The following is a 21768-nucleotide window of genomic DNA, read 5'->3' as shown; positions in this document are numbered from 1 at the left end:
AAAAGGAGTAGCCACATAAACACATTGCTTACTGCTTCACAAATCTTTTTTTTTTATTAAAAAAAGTAATATTCCCAGTGGCTATTTACGTCTCCCCATTTAGCCTAATTTAAACCACCTTCCCCCAAAAAGTGTTAGGAAGAGTTTTGTTTTATTTTTTCAAGAGCTCCCCCCTGCCCAACTCATCTTCAGATTTTTTTTACCATTAAGTTTTGGGAGGCTAAGCACTCGTCTGTGCTCAAATGGCTATTCACCTGCCTAATAAAAGGTGAACTTTGGTGAGGTTGCCTTTGTCATTTCCATTGAAATGAGGCTGCATTTTAATGTTTTAATGCTGTATTTTAATCTTGTTTTTAAGTTGTATCTCAGTCAATTTGTTTTATATTGGTTGTTAGCCGCCCTGAGCCCGGTCTTGGCTAGGGAGGGCGGGGTATAAATAAAATTTATTATTATTACTATTCTGTGGAGACAAGGCATTGCACCATAATTACTGACTGGCACACATAGAATTACTGCCCTAGAATAAAATTGGGATACATCTTTTTTTAATTAGGCCAAATGGCCATTGCATTTTCTGAAATCAGGAGGAGATTAGCACATTGCAGTCTTGCATTTTCTCTCCCACCCACAGTTCTAAAAATGAGGCAGTGATGAGGTTTGCCCTGGACTGTGTGCCTGACACACTGTAACTTCTTTTCGTGATCTCTATTTGTGTCTTATATAGAAAAAGAAGTGTTTTGTTTGTCCTGTAGTCAGTCCAGGCCACATACATCATAGTGGTTTGGCTCCTTCCCTTGTTTGTCTGCAGGTGTGTCTTCCGCTGCCCTTATTTATCCACTTGTTGGGAGTCCTAAATTTAGAAATGCATCTGACCTGTGGTTTCAGCATTTACACTGCAGAGCATATATCACCACTTAAATCTAAAAAGTTAAAGTGACATGAAATTTACTTTTAATAGCTCAACCTAATGTCTCTTGGCGCCAGAATTTGCCTTAGTTTCTCTTACTGAATCCTTATGCTGGAAAGACAGATGCAAACAATTCCTTCAATTTCTCTGCAATCTCTTTTCCATCTTCAGCACACTTTTGACTCATTTGTTGTCCAAAGGTATAACCACCTGCCTAGTTGGTTTCCTGCTTCTAATGCATTTACATTTTTTTTGTTCTTTATGTTTTTAGTGATGTGTAATTTAATTATTTTTTCATGATTCATATTTTGCGCTTGCATTAATAAAACTGCTAGCACATTTGCAAAGATACACAGGGTCCTGTATGGTTTCAAATTGGTGTTTTGAGATTCCTGCATTGCAGGGGGCATTGCAGCCTACATTGTAGCTGAGCTCCTATTATTGTGGTTTTGAACAATTTCCAGGATTATGGAAAGAATTTACCCTCTTCGTTTTCCTTTCAACTTTTTTTTAACCAGCCCCTCATTTTTGGAAGTTTCTTCTATTGAAGTCAAATGTGACACTGTCAAACTTTCTCGGGAATTGTCCATAAGACATATGTTGCATTTTGTAGCTCAATGTTTACTGTTCTTAATCAGTTCAGCAACACTTAACATCTTGCACCAGGTCTGGGGTGCCACTCTGGTTGGTTCCATGAGCAGCTGTTCAAATGAACCATTATTTAGGGTGTTGTGTACACATGCACCTAGTCTGTCTGATGGTAATTGAAACCACTCATTATTATAGCACTTCCTCCTTAAGGTGACTCTTTGATTACTTCCTCCAACTCAAGATTGATTGGGCATTTTTGGTCAGAGGGATGCTAGTACGTCCTGAGTACTGGAGGAGTCTGCCCTTTGTAGGATTTCTAACTTCCTGAACTCTATATACACTCCTTTTAAGGAGGACAGCAGCAAAAGCAGAACAATTTTTACCTGCTCTGCACTTGTCCCAGCTGCTGCTCCTCTCCTGCCTCTGTTCAGGGTCCACTGTTTGTGATCCCAAAGCAGAAAAAGATTCCCCCCCCCCTAGACTGAAGCATCATTTTCCCTGTTGACTTTGGAAAGGGGTCTTAAGAAAGTGAGAAATCATAGTGTTGTAATTTGCTTGTTAAACCAACTTCATGGCAAATGTAAAATCTTTCAGAAGGAGGACAACGTGTTAGCCTTCTGCAAGCATTCAGTTTACTTAGAACAATACATTCATGCACAATTCCACCAAAATCAGTAGAATGCTCTGTGTGTGTGTAATTAGGGCCTAACTTTTAAGGTTTTCCATCTCTGGAAAATCTGGCTTAATACTAACCAGTAGTGATGGAAAAAAGGGGGGTGGGAGTTGAAAGTCACACTCTGAAGTCTGTTCTCATATGGTTTTTTGACCATGAATGTAATGAATTTGTTCAGAATGTGTTTCCATCTCAGAAACCCTTGCAAAATTTCACTTGTTTCTTCAGTATGCACAGCTCCAAGCTTGCTTGATCAAATAAGACTACAATCTATTTCTCTGCTGTGTTGTTAAAACACACACGTTTACATATTTATTCTTCACTATGGTCAAATGTTTGAAAACAGAATGTTTGCTACTTAAGGTGGAGACTATGCCAAAAAGTTAGTATGTAAAAAATAGAAAGTTCCTTGTCGAGAAATTTGAGCTAAACACTTATTCCATGAGATTGGCGCATGGGTGGGTGTGTATGTTGTAACTATTTAACATTGCATTGCAGCATATTCTATCCCCCTGAAGTGTGTGTGTGTGTGTGTGTGTGTGTGTGTGTAAAGAGAGAGAGAGTGTGTGTGTGTTAAACATTTCCACAAAATTAAACACTTTCACTCAACTTTATCTATTGGGGAAATACTATGTTGTTTAGTTGCTTGGCACTCTGCTTTAAATGCATTTCCTTGGAAATACCACATAGAGGCGAATCATGTTTTCTTTGCAACATGCAATGTAGAACATAAAATTAGACACGTGGAGTTTTCCAATACTATTGCAAAGGGAGCCATAAGACATTAAGAACATAAGAGACAACGTGCTAGATGAGGCCAAGGCCCATTTAGTCCAGAATGTTCACAGTGACCAGCCAGATGCCTGTGGGAAGCAGGGCCTGAGCACAAGTGCACTTGTGATCTCCAGGAAATGGTATTCCGAGGCATACTGCTTCTGATAGTGGAGGTACAACATGGTGATCTTGGTTAGCAGCCATTAAAAAGCCTTTTTCTCCATGAATTTGTCTAAATCCATTTTAAAGCCACCCAAAGTCATCACTACTTCTTGTAGTAATGAGTGCCGTAATTTAACTATCTGCATCCAACTTGCTGGACGTTCTTCCAACAAGGAGATATGGCTCAGCTGCTGAGCTGCACCAAAATTTTAGTGAATGAGCCCCTTTGTTTTCTGTCTTGTTAATGTCAGCTTTAACTCCGGAGAGGTTTAAGCACTTAAGATCTCAAGAGTTGCTTCAGTTCACAGAAGGGACTCCCTTAGAGCAATGTCATTTTTTCATTTTGTCTTTGAGCAGTTAATCAACATGCCACAGGTCAAACCACTTTTGGAATGCCCCTTGCTTTCAAAACCAGCTTGCCATGGAGCAATTGGTGAGGGTCTTCTCTTGGAAAAGAAAAAACACACAAGTCTCTTGGACTTGTGAAACTAGTTCCATTGTTTGCTTGAGGAACTTGCATGTGTCCAGAGACCCAAACAGAATTGATTAATTTCACAATTACTCTCTTGTCTCTAAATAGATATAATTATGTAGGCCAAAAGATATGTGGCTTGCATGACTAAAGGCTTTGGATTACGATGGCTCTATTTAGTTTCAGTACTATGATGCACTCCATGCTACAGTGCTATAACACACTCTGTATGGAGCTGACTTCGAAAACCATTTGAAAACTACAACTGGTTTGAAATTCAGTTGCCTGGTTATTAGCTTGCACCTGCAGGTTAGAGCATATGAACACATACATTATCTTGCCAATCTTTGAAATCTCAGTTCAGAGTGCTCTATTTCCCTGCCCCACCTCCCTTTAAAGCTCTAAATAGCCTAGAACTAGAATACCTCAACAGCAACCTTCTTCTCAAACCAGAGAAGAATGTTAAGATCAACATTCTGCCCTGGGCTTCTTTGGAGGAAGGACAGGATATATGTTTCATAAACACATCAAACGTCAGATTCCCTGCTCTGTTCATTCTCCTGTTGGATATGTGCATATGGCGGACAGGCCCTTCTCCATCGTGACACCAAGACTGCGCAAAGCCCTCCTCAGGGCAGTTAGTTTGGTTCGCTTCGCTAATGCATTTGTTTCAACAAGCCAGGATGAGTTGTTTTGAGATTATTGTGAGGCTGAATATATTACATGGTGGCTGTTACCTGCATTTTTAATTTATATTGGTTTTGTTACTGCCAAAATTTTGAAATCTTAAACAAGCTTTCCTTTAACATGATGCTCTCTTTTTGTGTTGTTGGCACTTTGATGGGGCTTTTGAAATACAAAAACAGGGTATAAGAAAAGAAATGGGAACTGGTTATAAAAATGGAAATAAACCAGTTGACAAGCATGCTTTTTCTTAAAATGATTGAGGTACAAAAAAAGAGAATATTTTATTGAAAATGATTTAAATCAAGTTTTCTATTGATGATTCAAATCACCTTACTTTAAAATTGTCTACTCTGGTTTGTGCCATTCATGTGCAGCCTAGTAGTGTGTGGAACTGCATATATCCAAGAAGCAGCTTGTATGGATGAAGTTTTTATGTAAAGGGGACCAATTTATGTTAGCAAAGTGTGGTGGAAAATGCTGCCTAGTAGTCATTCATAGGTACGCACCTTAAATTCTCCTGTCCTTAAATTGTATCTTACATCTTAAATCTTTCTCTTTTGTTTCTTCCATAGCTCTCGGGTGTTCTGAGTGTCGTATGGTGCTGTCCAGCCCTACAGGAATTTTTACCTCCCCCTGCTTCCCTAGTGTCTACCCTAACAGTCAAGCATGCAAGTGGACTATCAGGGCTCCTTCTGGATTCATCATTCAGATAACATTTGTTGATTTTGAGATTGAAGAAGCTCCCAACTGCATTTATGACTATTTAACAATAGGAGAGAAAAAAGTTTGCGGTGTCACTGCCAAAGGTTTATCATTTAACTCAACTGGAAATGAAATGATTGTAACTTTTACAAGTGACTTCAGTATCCAAAAAAAAGGTTTCAATGCCAGCTATACCCGAGGTAGGTGTATGTAAGACATTTTAAAATTTCTTTTTTGTCTCTGCCTGTAAACCTTCAGAATTTATGTTGGAAGTGTGCCTTTGAGGTTTGGACTTGAAGATGCACATCTGTGCTGAAACCTAGAAGTACAATTTTGACACATTGCAGAGCACTTTACCCTAATCCCCTCCTCCTACGGAGTTTACTGCCATATAAGTGTGCATAGGGTTGCAGTGTTAGTGATTTTGCAAGCATTCTCTAATAAAAAGATTGCCCTGTTTTTATGTTAAAAGTAGCTGTGGGAAGCTAATATATTTGTCTTTTTAAGAAGGCCCCGCCCCCAGTCTTGACCTAATGCAAAACAGTAAAAAGTGAAATGTTTTCCTTAAACCCCATAGGAAGGCATAATGAACTCTGGACATTCGCACGATGCTTCATTATGCAGGTTACACGTTGGTACATCTAGGTCAGTATTGGCTATGCTAGATAGGTTTCAGGCATGGTTTCCCAGCCCTGCCTGCAGATGGCAGGGATTAAACCTGGGGCCATTTCCATGCAGAACATGTGTTCTAGCACTAAGCCCATTACAGAGTTCCCCATTACATAGTACGTTAGAAGTAGTGGGAAGTTAGCATTTGGGAACAGGAGGATTGCAAACTGTTGAGAGCTAAGGGTGAAAGGCAATTGTGAGACTATTAAAGTAATTGCGTTCCTTACTTGGAAGCAAGCCCATTGAGCTCAGTGGAACTTGCTTCTGTATAGACATGCATGTTTATACTGTAAATCTCCTAATCTTGTACCTGTTAGCTTCTATTTCATTGTCCTTTGCAGCTTTTCAAGGTAAGTTGGAATATGGTCCTTTCTCAGAACATTTGAAATAAAAATACTATATTGAAATATGGGCAGAAATGCTAGTGAATAACAGAATTAACTACTTTTAAATATATATTTTTATATCTGTATAGCAATTTTTCTGTGCATGGTAGCCAATAGAAGAAGTACCAACAGATTAAGATACTGACATATTAGGCGAACAAGAGGAAACCCTGCTCTTAATACTGGCACTGGTATGCTTGCCTTTTCCTGCTTGGTGATGCAATTTTTGCCCTTTCTCTCTTGGTGAGCTATTGTTGCAACTCACTGTTAGCACCAGGTTGCCACTGTTATAGAACAAAGTTGTTCAGATTTGTTACAAATCTACTAAGTGTAGTGTTCTTTTTTCCGGACTCCTGAAACAGACATACAGACCTTGAGTGTTTAACCCAGTGGGCAACTATACTAACAAAATGCCCTTCAACATGGTAGATGAGTGAGAGGAGATTTCGTCACCTTTTCCCTTCTAGTTCTACAGCTCATAATTTAAACTGCCATCCTTGTTCACAGCGCTGAGGTTATTGTTCTGTGCTGGAAAGACATCATACAGCTATAGGCAGTAGAGCTCAAACCAGTCTTGGAGAACTGAACTTTCCCTTGCCTTCATTCTGCCCAGAGTAGCAGCCTACAGACCACATGGTGAGGGATTGAATGGGTGTTTCTACTCCTCTAAGTAAAGATGCAAAGACCTGTGAATGTAGAATACATGGCATGTTTGTTTTTAAGGAAATGCAAACAGATTTATTCAACTTAAATTCTAAAGTTTGGAAACAAAGGCCTTTTATTTCCAAATTAACTCGCTAAAAGCTCTCTGCACACTCTGAAAAAGACCTATGACATTCATTTATTCAGTGTAAAGCAGTTACTCAAAACAAACCTTCAGGAATAGTACTCAGGGAAAACAAAAACTTGTTTCATGTTACTGGTCTACTTCATTGTCTAATATAGTGGTTCCCAACCTTTTTTTGGCCCTGCCCCACCTAAGCATCTCTAAAATCCTGATGCCCCCCATGACATATAATTATTATTATTCAAAAACCGAACTCCTATTCACGTGGAGGAAGCCTAAAAGGCCATTAACTTGGTCTAAACATTCTCAAATTGCCCCTCTGTGAGAACCACGGGTCTAATATAAACAGGTAAAAATACTAAGTAGTTTTGCAAATGATTGGTTTGCAATTTTGTAGGAATAGGAGCCAATTACCATGTTATATTCACAATTTAAGATATCCTAGTAGCTGATTATAGTAGCTGTTGAAATTACTTTGAATATGCTTCTAATCTGATGCATTTGCTGGTTATTTATAATAAGAGAAAATGTGTCAACATGAGCTTCAATAATATTAAATGAAGCAAATTTTCTTTTCATTTTCTAGTTGCTGTGTCTTTGAGGAATCAAAAAGTTATCATCCCACAAGCCCTGAGTGTTGATTCTGTGTCTGTGGCAAATTCCATCCAAGTACCAGAATTGAATCAGTTCACACTGTGCTTTGAAGCAAAAGAGAACAGCAGTGAAAGCAGTGAATGGAAGGTTTTCTCCTATGGTGACTCTTCTACAGAATTCCTTGGTTTTGGGAGGACAAAAAATGGCCACTTCATATCTATCTCAGGCATCGAATGTATTTTAGATGATGCACTTGACACCAATCCTGATAGACACTTCTCTGCAGAAACGTTTGAGCAGCTTTGCATTATATGGGATAGCTTCTCAGGCACTGTAGGTATCAGTGTCAAACACACGTACAGAACAGTGTCCTGTTCAAATACTCATGGGAAGGTCATTCCTGGTAATGGGAAGTTGGTTCTGGGCTCTAATAGAAATGATATAAATCCTCTCAATGGGGATATTTACAACTTCCGGCTTTGGAATTTTACAATGAGCTCCCAGACACTCTTTAACCTCAGCTGCGATGTCAAGGGCAACATTGTAGACTGGGAAAATGACTTTTGGAGCATCCCAACATCATCATTAAAAGCAGAGAACAACCTGAGTTGTGGTAAGCATCTTTTATTTCATTTTTCCTCTGGCATAGCTGTGAAGGTGTCACATGTCAGAAAGAAGCTGCGTTTGTGATGAAAGTGAGCTTGGTTTCCCAGAGGGAAACCTCACCTTTCCTAGGCTTTTCAACTCATCTCATAAAATATGTATTTTGCTTCTGGGTATGTTTGTTCTTTGGTGCATTCAGAGTCACATTGTGATATCTAGATTGAGCTCAGGCATTTTAAAAGATGACTAGCAAGATTTGCTAAATGATAGCGTTCATTTGACTGTATTATACAAGCCAGACTGAATAAATGTATTACCTTTGGTGTGGGACATGTCATGTAGTTTGTCCACCTTTGGCCCCTATCCTGCACTCATTTCTCACTTGTGGTTCCTAGAAGCTGTCAGCATATGACAGCGGCCGCACCACACGAACAGCTTCAATTGGCTGGCTAAACCAGGTGAGGGTAGCCAATGGGTCTCAAACCCTTGGTGAGTTAGGGATGCACGCAAAGGCAGGGTCCAGTGGATGGAGCGGACAAGACCAATAGGTGGTCCATTGGTCCAAGAAGGCAGTTTCTGCACATGCTGTAGGTGGAAGTGAGGGGCAGATGGGTTTCATTAACCTAGGAAGGTAGCCTATCCAGGAGAAGGAAAAGTCTGATCCTAAACCTCCACTGCCTTATGAGATATCTTTAGGAAAATAAATGGGGCAGTCTTGTCATCTGGGCAGCCCCGGATGTCCATACAAATTGCCCGGGTTTGCACCCCGGGGAGGTCACTTCAGTGCTGCTAACACAGCAGTTTGACGTCACCCTAAGAGGCACACTCCATTGTCTCTTGAGACAGAAGGATGCCAACCATTCTCTAATCTCTCTCCCTAGATGCATGTCCTTAAACTAAACAAGATATAATAAAGAAAAACGAAGGTCTGAAAGTGGGGTGTAGTGGCTAGTGTGTCGGACTAGGACCTGGGAGACCAGTATTCAAATCCCCACTCAGCTATAAAGCTCACTAGATGATATTGGGCCAGTCACCACCTCTCAGCCTAATTGATCTCACAAGGTTGTTCTGAGGATAACGTGGGGAGAGGGAGTACCATGTACAGCACACTGAACTCCCTGGAGGAAAGGTGGGATCTTACTATAATAACAAAAATCTTAGCAAGCATGGAGGGGAGTCATAACCAAAGCATTGTGACTTTACCCAACAGAGCAGTTGTGTGCATCTTTAACATGTACTTTCCCCATTCACATAAAAAGCATGAATGGGGGTCTATTTTTTACACCCAAATGAGTGCATAGAGCAGGGGAGCAAAAGTTGCTCCTCTGCTGTCTTCACTTGCTATAGCTTTTAATCTGCTTTTCTCAACCTGACTTTGATATTGGGAAGGGGGAAAATGGACTGCAGTCATATGGACTGCAGAAAAGGAAATGTTTCACTCTCCTCCCTGGTATATTCCTTTTTGTGTAATACTGCTATGTGAATGAGCATGTTTAAAGTGCATACAGTTGCACCACGTGTTTTGTTCAACCCTAAAGTGCAGTTTTATTTCAATTTTAGTTACAATTGAAACTTTCTCTTCCACAATTGCACCATAAAACACAGAAGGGGCATGAAGCTTGTTTGCTCCCACCCCTGCCCAGCCCAGTCTCAAATCTTTTCTCTGTCAGTCAGATGATAAATTTCACTGTTGTTTTTATTTACAATAAAATAGCAGTATGCTTGAGCTCGTACACTTGTGTTCCCTATAAACACTGCCAACTGTGTTGGAATCTGCAGGAAAAGGGATTCCTTTTTTGATATTTAGCTGTGAGATTACAAGACAGATGTGTGTACAAAGGGAAGGGGTTAAAAAGATACCTAGCTATAGACAGATGAATGTGGGGTAAAGTATAGTATCTGTATGAGAACCTAACATTAGTGCTAAAATGCTGGAGAGTTGATCAGAACAGGGCATGGAATACTATACAATAATAGAATAGTAGAGTTGGAAGATACTCCAAGGGTAATCTAGTTCAACTTCCGTGCTATGCAGGAATAGTACAATTATTTTTTATTTTATTATTATTATTAATTCTATACTTGAAGATAATCATGCCCATTAATTTCAGTGGATTTATTCCTTTACTAAGGAGTAGAAAGATGATTATGAAGAATGGAGAGATGAAGATAGCAGCCAATATAAAATTATTTAAGATGTCTAAAATTGACTTAGTAGAAGGTGTAGAAGGATATCATAGGAATAGAAAAGCCAGCAACCCAATTGTATGTGAAATATATTTCTCACATAACATTTTTGGTGAATATACATTTCAGATATGCTTTGTATCCGCACTGGGCTTGAATAGATGATCAAATTGTGACATGATAAGCTGAGATATGAATCGGCTCCATATACCTGCACACAGTTTTTTTGCAAATGATTTAGAATTGATTGTGTCAGTTAGGTGTCTTCTACTCTCCGTCTAACACATTGTGATCAGAGTGAGCCATGGGAATCTGGTGGTGATGGGACATCCCGTTCCATTTCAACCTGACACAATTTCTGTAAGAAAATACCCACATTAATACAGGAATGGCCATGATTCCATTATTGCATTTCAAAATGAATTTCCTGTGCACAGGTACTAATGAAAGGCTGAGCCTTAACTAGAGAAGATGCACAAGGGATTTCCCCTTTATCTTGTTGGGGAAATTTAATAATGTATTTTAAAAGTGCCCTTTGGGGAAAAAAATGATAACCATGGCTACTTTTCTAGAAAAAGAGGTGCTGGAACTCACCATGAACATCTCCCTTGTTCTCTTAGAATGGCAATGGTGCCCACTTGAGAAATGCTGGAACTGAGTTCCATTGATTTTTGGCTGAAAAAAGCCCTGGTGGTAACATATGTAATAGATATTAAATATTAACAGCATTACAGTGATTATCTGTGTTTATTATTCATTTTTTTAAAAGGTTATAGAAAGACAGCCATCCCGTGCCATTCATTGCAATGATATGACATACAATAAAGGGACTTTCCTATTTGCATATAAATGTCACTGCTATTATCTCACTCATCAGCAAACAGCTTTTATTTCCTCATACAGTTGCTGATTTTCCTGGTTAATGGACTTAATGCGCATAAGCGTATTAACATATTGACAAATATAATCCTCCTGAGAGAGCAATGTCTCCTCCTGGTTTAGTATGCTGTTTGAAATTGATTCCTAGTCATTTATGTAGCTTTAATTTAGCTTTTGTGGACTTATTCACTGACCTAAAAATAACTTGTTAGTACCCTACAAGTGAGAAAACTAGACATGAATTCCCCAAGACCGTGTTCCTTAGGCAGGCGTTGCCCAAGACATTTTGCTGCTTAAGGCAAAGGGCAAGAGGGGGATCCATGAGACAGAGGCTCACTGGATTGGCAGTTCAATATTATTTTGACCATGGTGATGGACAGTGTTCTCTATCACAGTTGAGTACAGCAGCCTTGTATAGATGGTGCAGGAGTGGGCCATGTCATGCAAACAGCAATGTTCTCCCACACCTTGCAGTTACTCTGTGCCCCTTGTCATATTCTGCCTGAGGCAGTCACTCTACCTAATGGTAGGGCCATTCAGACTGCATTCAGGTGGTGTTTAGACTCTCCCTCAAAAGAATTTCAGAGGAGTTGTAATTTAGCAGATTGTAATTAGTGATGATATCACGGCTCAGAGTAGGGCATTCAGAAATATGAATAGGGGACTCAAGGGCTCACTTCACAAATCTATTCTAAAATGAGCCCAAATTTAACTGAAATTCAGGACCTTTGAAAACTCTCTCTAGTACCATTCAATTTCCTGCGCTATACAGACTTACTTGATAGCAGTAGTAACAATCATTGGGAGGTGTGGCATTGAGACCTCTACTAGCCTGAGATGCTGCTGATGCAGCAGCAGCAGCAGCAGCAGCAGCAGTGTTGTAGCATTAAGAGCCATGAGGAGAATAGTGCTCATGGTTCCCATTTTTTTTTAATAAGAAGCAGATTTGGGAGACACATTGGAATGGGGTTTGGTGGGTTGGGATTGGAAAAATACATATTTTCCCCGAAACCCACTCTGAACTGAGCAGAGAGAATGGTTTTCCTTCCTGTAGGCGTAGCATTAGGAGTGGTGTGTCATATGTGCCATGACGTAAAATAACTCATGCTATACAGGGAAGTTTCAGGGTGGAGAAATGGGGATGCCCTTTTCCACTATCCAGAAACTACTTCTGCTATTTCTCAATGAAGCACTTATATTAAAGGCAGTCATCCACACACCTAGGCCCTTTTGTACTATATAGCACTGAGGAGGGGGATGTTCTAGAAGGGTGAGGCTATGGAAAAATGATTTTCTATTTTTCTTTTCTTTGTTAGGATCACCCTCTCCAGGCTCTGATGGGTGACTGTATGTGACTGTTGCCTCCGCCATTATATATTCACAACAACACTGTTGAGTAAATTTGTGTCTGGTCTAAGGTCACCTACTGAGCTTCATGTCTGAGTTATGATGAACTTAGGCTAACCACTAGGACATTTTAAGCTACACTCCCTTTCCAGAAATACTGTTTCCTTTTGTGTGCTCTAAAATTTCTGGCGATCCTTTTCATTAAGTGAGTATTATGGGAGAGGAAGAGAAATATTTCAGTCCAATGTTTCCCGTATTCATAATTTACATTGTGGTTTAATTTGTGGTTTTATGTTCTGATTTTATTCTCTGAACCGCCCTGAGACGTGGGTATAGGGCAGTATATAATTTCACAAAATAAAATAAATCTATCTACTAACTTTTTTTCTTCATTAAATGTGCAAACACCCTCTAACTTTCTTCATAGGGAAAGTGCCACAATAACAGACAATTATTGCTTACAGTGCCTCTTTTTCCCCTTTTGAAAAAGGTTCATATCTCATTCCCCTACCTACAATTGAACCTACTAGCTGTGCAAACCTGGGAAGCCTGTGCCAAGGTAAGAACCCAACAGTATTTTGTATACTTGGAATATATCTCCATATTTTGTTTGTTTGTTTTCAATTAAACATTTATAGATTAAAAGGCTAAAGCCAAAAAGGAATGTAACCAGAGAGAAGAAACAGTCATAACAGAAAAATGACTATAAGGGACATAGGATATGTGAAAGGAATGTAACAACTCACTTGATAACACCCTTTCTATAAAATCTTTTTATTCTAAAACCTAACAGATTCTATAGAAAGGAAGGCTAGCTTCATTTCTTCCTTTATCTTCACCCCATCTCCACCTTTTTCATTTGAAGTTACTGGGTTTGAATTACTTTCAGGTACTGGATTGAGTTGATTTTTAAGAATATTCCACACCCCCCCCCCAAAAATTATTTTAAGTAGTACTGTCTTTAGTTGCTTTGATGAAAATGTTTCTGTGTTCCAGTGTTTCAAAATGACAAGTTATTATGAATATTCTTCTTTCTGTTGGCTCAAAAATGCATCACTTTTTGAATGTTTCCTTTGTGGTAACCTTTGAATCTTTATGTGTGGTGCTTTTCTGAATGCCATTGGGAATTAGACAGCTGAAATCCCAAGCAACACTTTGAAAATGTATCCTTTTCAAATATATCCATTTACGATTTTAATTCTGTTCTTTATCCAGACCTTAGAAGATTTAATTAGATCCTTACATGGATGCCCTGTAGAGGCTATTTTTATGCTGTTTGTAAACAAGTGTTCTTGTTTAAAGGCCTTAAGAGAGGATGATTCAGAATTTGTGTACCCACAGAAGGGCTGATATTGCAGCTGTTATTTCAGCAAATGACATTTTGCAAAAGACAGATCTAGTGTTCACTTGGTTATTGTGTCTGTTTACATCCTGAGTCTTAACACACTTTTAATGTAAATCTGTTTAAGACTGGGGTGTGGGATTTATAGCCACCTACTTACCTTAATGGCTTCATCTTATTCATCCTTACAAAACTCTTTGGGGTAGATCTATGTTACTTCCATTTTACAGGTGAGCAAATGAAAGTTGTTCAAGATTATCTGGAAAATACATGGTTGAGTTGGTATATAAACCCAAGTCTGGCACATTAATCAGGAAACCATACTGACTCTTTAATTCATTTATACTTTAAACAAAGAGAGTGTGTGTGTATGTATGAGAGAGAGAATTGTGTAACATTCAATAGTTAAAGAAGCAATTCCCTTCATTCCCTGTTCGTGTTTTCATGCATTATTCCATGACCTTATTAACATTCATGTTCCATACAAGTTCACTTCTTTCTCATCTTTGTTACCAGCTACTGTAAATTCCACCACTCCATCACCCACTGTTACCACTAACATGCCTGATACTAATAGAACTGATAACCAAAACTATGGTAAGAAATTCAATGTTATGTTTCATTTGTTATGTGACTGAAGCTGCAATCCTATACCCACTTGTCTGGAGTGAGCTCCACTGAACTCAGTGGGACTTACTTTTGTATAGGATTCCACTGTAAGACATTTTATTGCCTTTTAAGTATACTTGTATATGTCAGATCTTATATAAATGATCCTGGTTAATTCTGCTATATCAAGCACTGCTGAATTTGCTTTGTGTCAAATTAGTGAAAATGTGGGAGAAGGGAAATTAAACATATTTCCTGTATATATATTTCCTATTTCAGACATTTATAACATGTTGTTCCCTTGATTTTCAAATGCTACATGTCAAGATCAGTGACTTGCATCTAGTGCTGCCAGTGCAAGAGTGGAATGGACTTATGCTTAAACAAGATGACTTCACATTCCTCTCTTCTCCCCTGCAGCCCTCTGTGCACCCTCAAAATCTGCTTTGGGTGGTTAGGAAACCCTAACCAGATTCTGAGGTGCACATATAGAGCTCCAGCAGAGTTAAGAGGAAGGTGAAGTCCCATGGTGTGTTGGAATCCTCTCCTACAACATTAGATTCTGCCACTTTTATACTCTGCTCATAGGGGCTTCATTTATGGTTACTGAAGGGTCAAAACAGTTCAGATCTGCTTGTGAGGTTCATTAACTCAAGCAGAAGCACTAGGAACAAAGCAAATCCCATCAGAACCAATCATTTCTTTTCTTTTGAATCATTTCACTTGTACAACAGGCATGGAAAATGTCACATATCTTAGGATTCTAAATGCGAACTGTGGCCAAGAGTCAAGTGTCATTGGTGAACTAGGTCCTAAATCCAGAGTATGCAGCATTCTAAGATAAAGAAAGAGCAACTAATACTTTTATATCATTTCATACTGCTTTGAAAGTAAAAAACAAACAAACAATCAGCAGTAATAAAATGCAAAACAATTTAGGAATAAATATGTAAAAACAATATAAATCAACATAAAAGCAAAGGCTGTTTTACAAGATGCAACACCTTTTAAAGATTAGTACGATCAGGGTTTGCCTCTTTATCATTGTTATATGCTAGAAGGGATTTCTCAGCTGTCAGAAAAGATGGGATAGAATCTAAATTTAGAGAAAGACAAGGGGTTGAAATAAGTGGAAGGCTGAGACCTAGAAGAACCAGGATAGAGCATGAGGTGGAGACTGCCAGTGGGCTTTACATCTGAAATATGCAATAAGGACCAAAACGTAGCAAAGAAAACTATGGGTGAGACAGTAAAAAAGGTTGCATGACAAAAACATGCCAACATATTAATGCAAAGTAATAACAGATAAAAATCAACTAAAATGGGTGCTCAAACTTAATAAAGGTCAAGGATATCAAATCAGCCATGGTCATTTCATGATGAAAGACTACTAAGGGCTGCCTTTAAAATGCTACTTCTTGAGCAGTTCTGAGGAGACAAAAATTATCAGGAGATAGCAGATTAACGTGGGTTCTCTTGATAATAAATGCTTGTTGCTTTTGAATTCTAACATTTCTATCAAGTAGACTGTGATAATTAACTGTCCTGTACTTCCCCCTTCATGAAACCTCATAAACCTATGCAAAGAAATCTGTTTTAATTTGATTTTATGTTTTTAACAAATGTATATTTGTTAGAATACAGCTATTCTTGTGCAGGTGATGGTTGTTTATAACTCATCCTTAAAAAACCATAGGGCCAAGTTATGAATGTTATTGAATGATTTAGGTCAGTGAGAATTGCTGATATTTACAGTGAGCAGAGTAACTATTCAATACCCCTTTTATGTTTTTGATGTCTGAATATCAGAGGAGACTCAAAGTTGGTATACATCAGTGCAGTTCCCACTAAATTAAGAGAGAGTTCCTCTGTTTATTCAGTCTCTAAGCCTGATCTGAGGGAGAGGTAATTCATTTTCATAAGTAACCCTTTTGATCTTTTAACCTTATGGCTTACTATATACAGACCTGCAGGCAATGAAAGCTCCTGCTGCAGTGGTCTTCAGAGTCAAGAGAAGTTCAGCTGATTCCTCTCAGCCAATACTACAAGGGCAGGAAGATTCTAAGATCAGAGGCGTCAAAAACATAGGAATTATTTCAACTCCAATAGTATGGCCTGTGAAACAGAGGCCTCTTCATGCCAGTAAATCTGCATCAATTGAACAAAATCCAGAGAGAGAAAATGCACCCAATTATTTTATCCCAACAACACCAGAGGTCACATCATCTGCTCCTGAGGAGCAGTCGATATCTCAAGTGAATATATTGGGTCCTTTTACAGAACAAGTAAACATAGACGATAATTCTTCCTTGAAGTACTCCATCTTTAATAACGTTTCAGGGCATTCTAAAAGTTTGCTAATTGAGAGTAGTAACCAAAGAGAAATACCAACTATCCCTCTTGATCATATCAGGAACATGGTACTTCCTCTTCAACAGAGTGAAAGTGTTGACAGAGAGCCAATATGGACTTGGACACCTCAGTTAGAAGATCCCAAATCAGATTCCTTATTTCCTTCTCTGAGCAAGAGTATTTTTCATCAACCCACAGAGGATACTCAGTGGTTGTTATCAACAAATAGCTACACATTCTCTTCTGCTTATAAATATGCTTACAATTTCTTACAGTCTTTGAGTGAAGTTGCAACATACAATCAAGCTGTTTCTGATATTTCAGAAGAAATGCTTCCATCTATTTCTGTCCAGTCTTCTTATACACACCGTATGCAATTATTTCAAGAAACAAAGGTAGACTTACTAGAAAAAAGGTCACTTGGAAATGTCTACCTGGAGCCCACAAAGAGAATTCTACAAGAGGATTCTATTAGAAATGGGTTTTATATTTTTGGTGAACTACAGCCTACAAAATTTAATTACATCAAAGACTATAATTCAGTACATTTTAAAAAACAAGTTTTTAAACAGAGTGCAAATCCCTCTGGCTCCTTACAAAACATGAAAGCCTGGTTTCCAGATGTTGTGCCCATAATTCATCCAACAGAAGTTTTCCTGCCAGCAGAATACAGTACAGAATTGCAAAGTTTATCAGCTGTTTTACCAAAAAGAGACACACACTCAGAAATTCAACAGACTGTTTTTGTTTCATCATTGTATCATGGAACTTTCAACACTGCTTCTTTAAAAGGTGGTTTATTTAGACCTCTAACTGAAGAGGAGGTGGTAGAGGCCTCTTCTCCAGAAGATGAATTTGAACTCCCAGATACATTTCTTGCTTATACCAACTCCATGTCTCTTTCCTTAATTTCCTTGGAAAATAAGCTTCCAGGATCTGGACATGTAGAAAACAGTGAACCTGATAAACCACATAATGACATGACTCTTCCCACAATTGATTCTAAACGGATGGATAAAATCAGTAAGTCCTGGAAGCCTGGTGACTTCAGTCGTCCAATACAATATGTAGATAATTGGATTTTGGGAAAAGATCCTCTAGTGTCTTCTGAGGACTCTACAGAAAGGTGGCAGCTCTTCTTCAGCCAGTCAGTTTCTTCCCTAACAGAAGGAGTGTTACTGCCTGCCACAGAAACAGATGACATCACCATGCAAACTACCCCTAATAATAGCACAGTGGACCATGGAACTGAACAAATAAACACTTCTGTGTCAGAAAAGAATAGAGAGAAGCATAGTTCAGTTGTTCCGATACTCTCGTCAAGGATTTCAGAAAGTATGGAAAGAACATTTCCACTGGAAACAAAAAGAGACCTTTCTCTTAACATAAGTGTGTCCATGAACGATGAATCTCCACTTTATTTTCCTTTGACTTCATTAGAAATACCTGTGATTCAGCCTTCCATGCATTTGCAAATAAGTACTTCTGATATGCTGTATGCCAAGTTGAAAAGTACTGCTGTGTTAGCCACACAGCAAATTTTGGATAAAACACAAGCTGGCTATATAATAAATGCATTCCCTTATCATACTGATCTATTAACACAAACTTTTATGCCTCCATGTACAGAAAGTGCCTGTACAGTTTCAGCACTGAGTCTAATAAATGTGCAATTTGGTAGCCACTCAGCAGCACTGATGGTGTCAACACCTTTAATCTCACGAAGTCTTCTAAGTGACCTTGGTCAAAAGTCTCCTGATCTGGGCTATTCATGGAATGAAGTCCTAAACGTACAAACAAGCCCACTGAATGAAAGCTATATAACTGTCAATGAAAAACAACCTTTGGAAGATTCAGAAAACAAACATACCCCTTCACTTCAGCTAGAAAATGTTGATATAGTTGTTGGTGATGTGGATCATGAAAGTATTAAGCCTAATATAGAAGCTACCATTTCAGGAGAGGAATCAGTTTGGAAGATGCATCTCTTTAGCAAGCATACCTATAGTTCTGCAAACAAAGTATTGCCCTCCTTCAATCCTAGTAACAATTATGCTACTGATTTGTACATTTGGACAATTTCCAGATCTTTTGAAAACTTCCTGGATTATGATAAAACAACCTACCATTCCTTTTTGGAACCAACAATTTCACTGGTAACAGATGTGATAGCAGAGTCACCTCCATTTCTTGATTCCATTATTCATTTTAATGAAAGTACCTTAAACAGCACAAATGTAACAATTGGAATGACACTCCTTCATAATTTGCAAACCCAAGGCTCGGTGGAAAAGGTGACTCATGAATTTTTTTTGTCCAATGTGACATCTAAAGCAAACCAAAGTATTGTAGCCCACACAACACTGAGTCCTAGCACCAGCTCTCCCAAATCTTTGTTATCTTGTTTTTTATGCAACATCTTCATTGACCGGGACTGCCCATGTGGACCTGAGGTCAAGCACAGTATGTCAAAGTGTGAAAGTAGATGTAGAAAACAATCACCCATCTGTTAGATTTTGTAGAAATTGATTTAGAATAACTAGGACTAGACTAGACTCCACACATAGTATTGTAAGCCTTTAACAGTGTGATCCTATACATGTCTACTCAGAAGTAACTCCCATTGAGTTCGGTGGGGAATACTTCCAGGTAAATGTGTATAGGAATGGAGGCTAAGTGAACTTGATTAGGAGTGCATTTACACCATGTTAAAAAAGATTAGTAATGATAATATAGATCTTTAGTATGTAACTCTAATCACTATCATCCCATCTACTAACTACAAAAACTTTGAGGAGACTATTATGACAATCATATATATTTGTTTCACCTATTCTGCCCATGCACATTTTGGTTTGTTTCTCTGTGTATACTTGTGCATACAGGCATATATTTTATAAAGAAAATACAGTTTGATCAAATGTGGGGCTGCATGTGAGGCTTTCTTCACTAGGGTTGCCACATCCAGGGATACACAGAGCTAATTTTTGTATCTTTCTCCCTCTCTCCTTGATTGGGGGAGAGGAGAGAGAGAGTGGAGAATCTATGGATGCTGCTACACAAACACAGCTCTGGTCTGAGCTCCTGAAAAGATTTCTGGTTTTATTTTTGTTTACCACCAGAACATTGTTGAATGTATTCAGCAAGGTAAATCAAACCCTAGCAATTATACATAAATACAGTTATATTAAATTGCTTAGATTGTCCCTTGATATTTTACAATAGTTAGAATATCTACAAAAGAAAATAAACATAATTTCAAATAATTAAATTGTATCTTAAGAATCCTTTTGATTTTGTCATTTTATAGTCTCCTGAGAGATGCTAGAGTCTTCTATACTAACCTCAATGAAACATGTTTTCACTCACCATGTGATACATCTTAAACAATTTAGTTCTACTTTACAGATGGTTTATTATAGCTTTTCTATTAAGTATGATATAATTAATCATGTATTTCTGTATCTCCACCTAACCTAATTGCAGAAGTGTTTTTCACTGAAGCAGAAGTATGATTTTCGTAGAAATTGGTTCATACATCACTGAGGGCTCATATAAGTATCCAAATATATGATGTGACAGAAGACCATCAGTAGTGTTTGGTTCAGCAAATGCTATTAATCCAGCCCAGTGTGATAGTGATCCATACATTGGGGGTGGGGCATGGGATCACAAGCACTGTCATAGTCATTGTGGGCAACCTGTACATCCCATGGGTTTTCCTTCAGTTGTAGCTTCACTCACAGGTTCTAGGCTGTTCAATCACTATTATGGAACATTATACACTCCCATTCTAATAAATATGTTTAGGCTTTTTCAGTTGGTTATTAGACCCTTTCATATTATTGCTTTAGTGGGAATGGGGACCTTATAATCCCTCGGATGTTTTAGGCCTCCATCGCACAATAGTCAGGTTTGATGGCAATTGTGGGCCACAGATTTCCCATTTAGCTTAGGCAGAGAGATAGTGATTGGCCCAAAATTACCTAATGAGCTTCATGGCTTAGTCAGGATTTGAACCCTAGCCTCCCAGGTCCTGGGCTGACACTAACCACAATTCCACATTGGTTGTTGTCACTTTTGCCATGAAGGATCAAATTTATCTCTGTCTTGAAAGTAAACAGACTGCCACAGCTGCACTGTGTATTTTATGTTACTAGATTGGTATCTTCAAGTATATCATGTTTTGAGTCACTGACTCACCTTATCTAGCATAGAGCAATAGGCCCTATTATGCAAAACAAGATAAATTTTTGCTTCAGGGATGTAAATATTTATAATAGATCATAAAAACAGCCAAAGGAGGACTTTGCAATTTTAAATTCTGATTTATTTATGTTTTACTATTGATGCAATGGCCCAATATTTGTAAAAAAAATATTTTTATTAGTATAATGAAAAGATAATTTAATCATCAACATATTTAATACTTAAGGTAATTGCTAAATACTAGTTAATTGTTACCACAAAATATAAAAATAGTAGAACTGTTAATTATAGCAATGTTATACAAGCTTTCTGTTAACCTGAATGATGCAAAGTTTTTCTCCTTGGCTTTTATTATGAAAAGCCAGAGTAAATCTATAGTTGCAGGCAAATTTGACCTATTAGAAAACAAAATTTAGGTTTAAAAGTTGGTTGGGCTACGTGGCAGCAGTCTACTATTTCAAGCATTACCAGCATCAAGATTTAATGGCATAGTTGGCAATGTGTTTTGATTGGTTATTTTATCATTGTTCCAATTCTATCTGGTGATACTGGGTTGCAGTCTTTGCACATCTAAGCTTCATCTGCTCATGATGAAAATAATCGAAACTTGGATATAGTCTGACTAAGCTATGAGTTGCATCCAGTGAAGATGTCTTGTTCGTGCAAGGACTTGCATTTGTGTGATAGAATTTCCCCCATCTCTTCCTGTGCTCACTTTCCATCTCCCCAATATGCCCCAGAGGATATGGGGAAAACCCTTAGAACAGATCAGGGGTGGGGAGAATTCTGTTGTATGAGTGGAAATCCTTTGACAAACTGGACAAGTTCATTGGATA

At 38.3% G+C, this 21768-nt stretch overlaps 1 protein-coding gene across 4 annotated transcripts in view; it reads left to right on the top strand.

The window, feature by feature from the left end:
- The window catches only part of ADGRG6 (adhesion G protein-coupled receptor G6), a 100338-nt gene that overhangs the window by 30056 nt on the left and 48514 nt on the right, over nucleotides 1-21768 (top strand). For 3 of the 4 annotated variants that reach the window (XM_081905137.1, XM_081905136.1, XM_081905139.1), the window contains exons 3-6: nucleotides 4839-5168; nucleotides 7397-8017; nucleotides 12911-12979; nucleotides 14279-14359. In XM_081905137.1, coding sequence (XP_081761263.1) covers nucleotides 4839-5168; nucleotides 7397-8017; nucleotides 12911-12979; nucleotides 14279-14359 — 1101 coding nt within the window. The remainder of the gene's footprint in view (nucleotides 1-4838; nucleotides 5169-7396; nucleotides 8018-12910; nucleotides 12980-14278; nucleotides 14360-21768) is intronic. The other variant, XM_081905138.1, reaches the window with a different exon arrangement.

This window comes from Podarcis melisellensis (genome assembly GCF_964234715.1).
Source record: "Podarcis melisellensis genome assembly, chromosome: 3".
Lineage (NCBI taxonomy): Eukaryota > Metazoa > Chordata > Lepidosauria > Squamata > Lacertidae > Podarcis > Podarcis melisellensis.
Note: the sequence above shows the minus strand (reverse complement) of the source record. Positions and strands in the feature narration are given on the sequence as shown.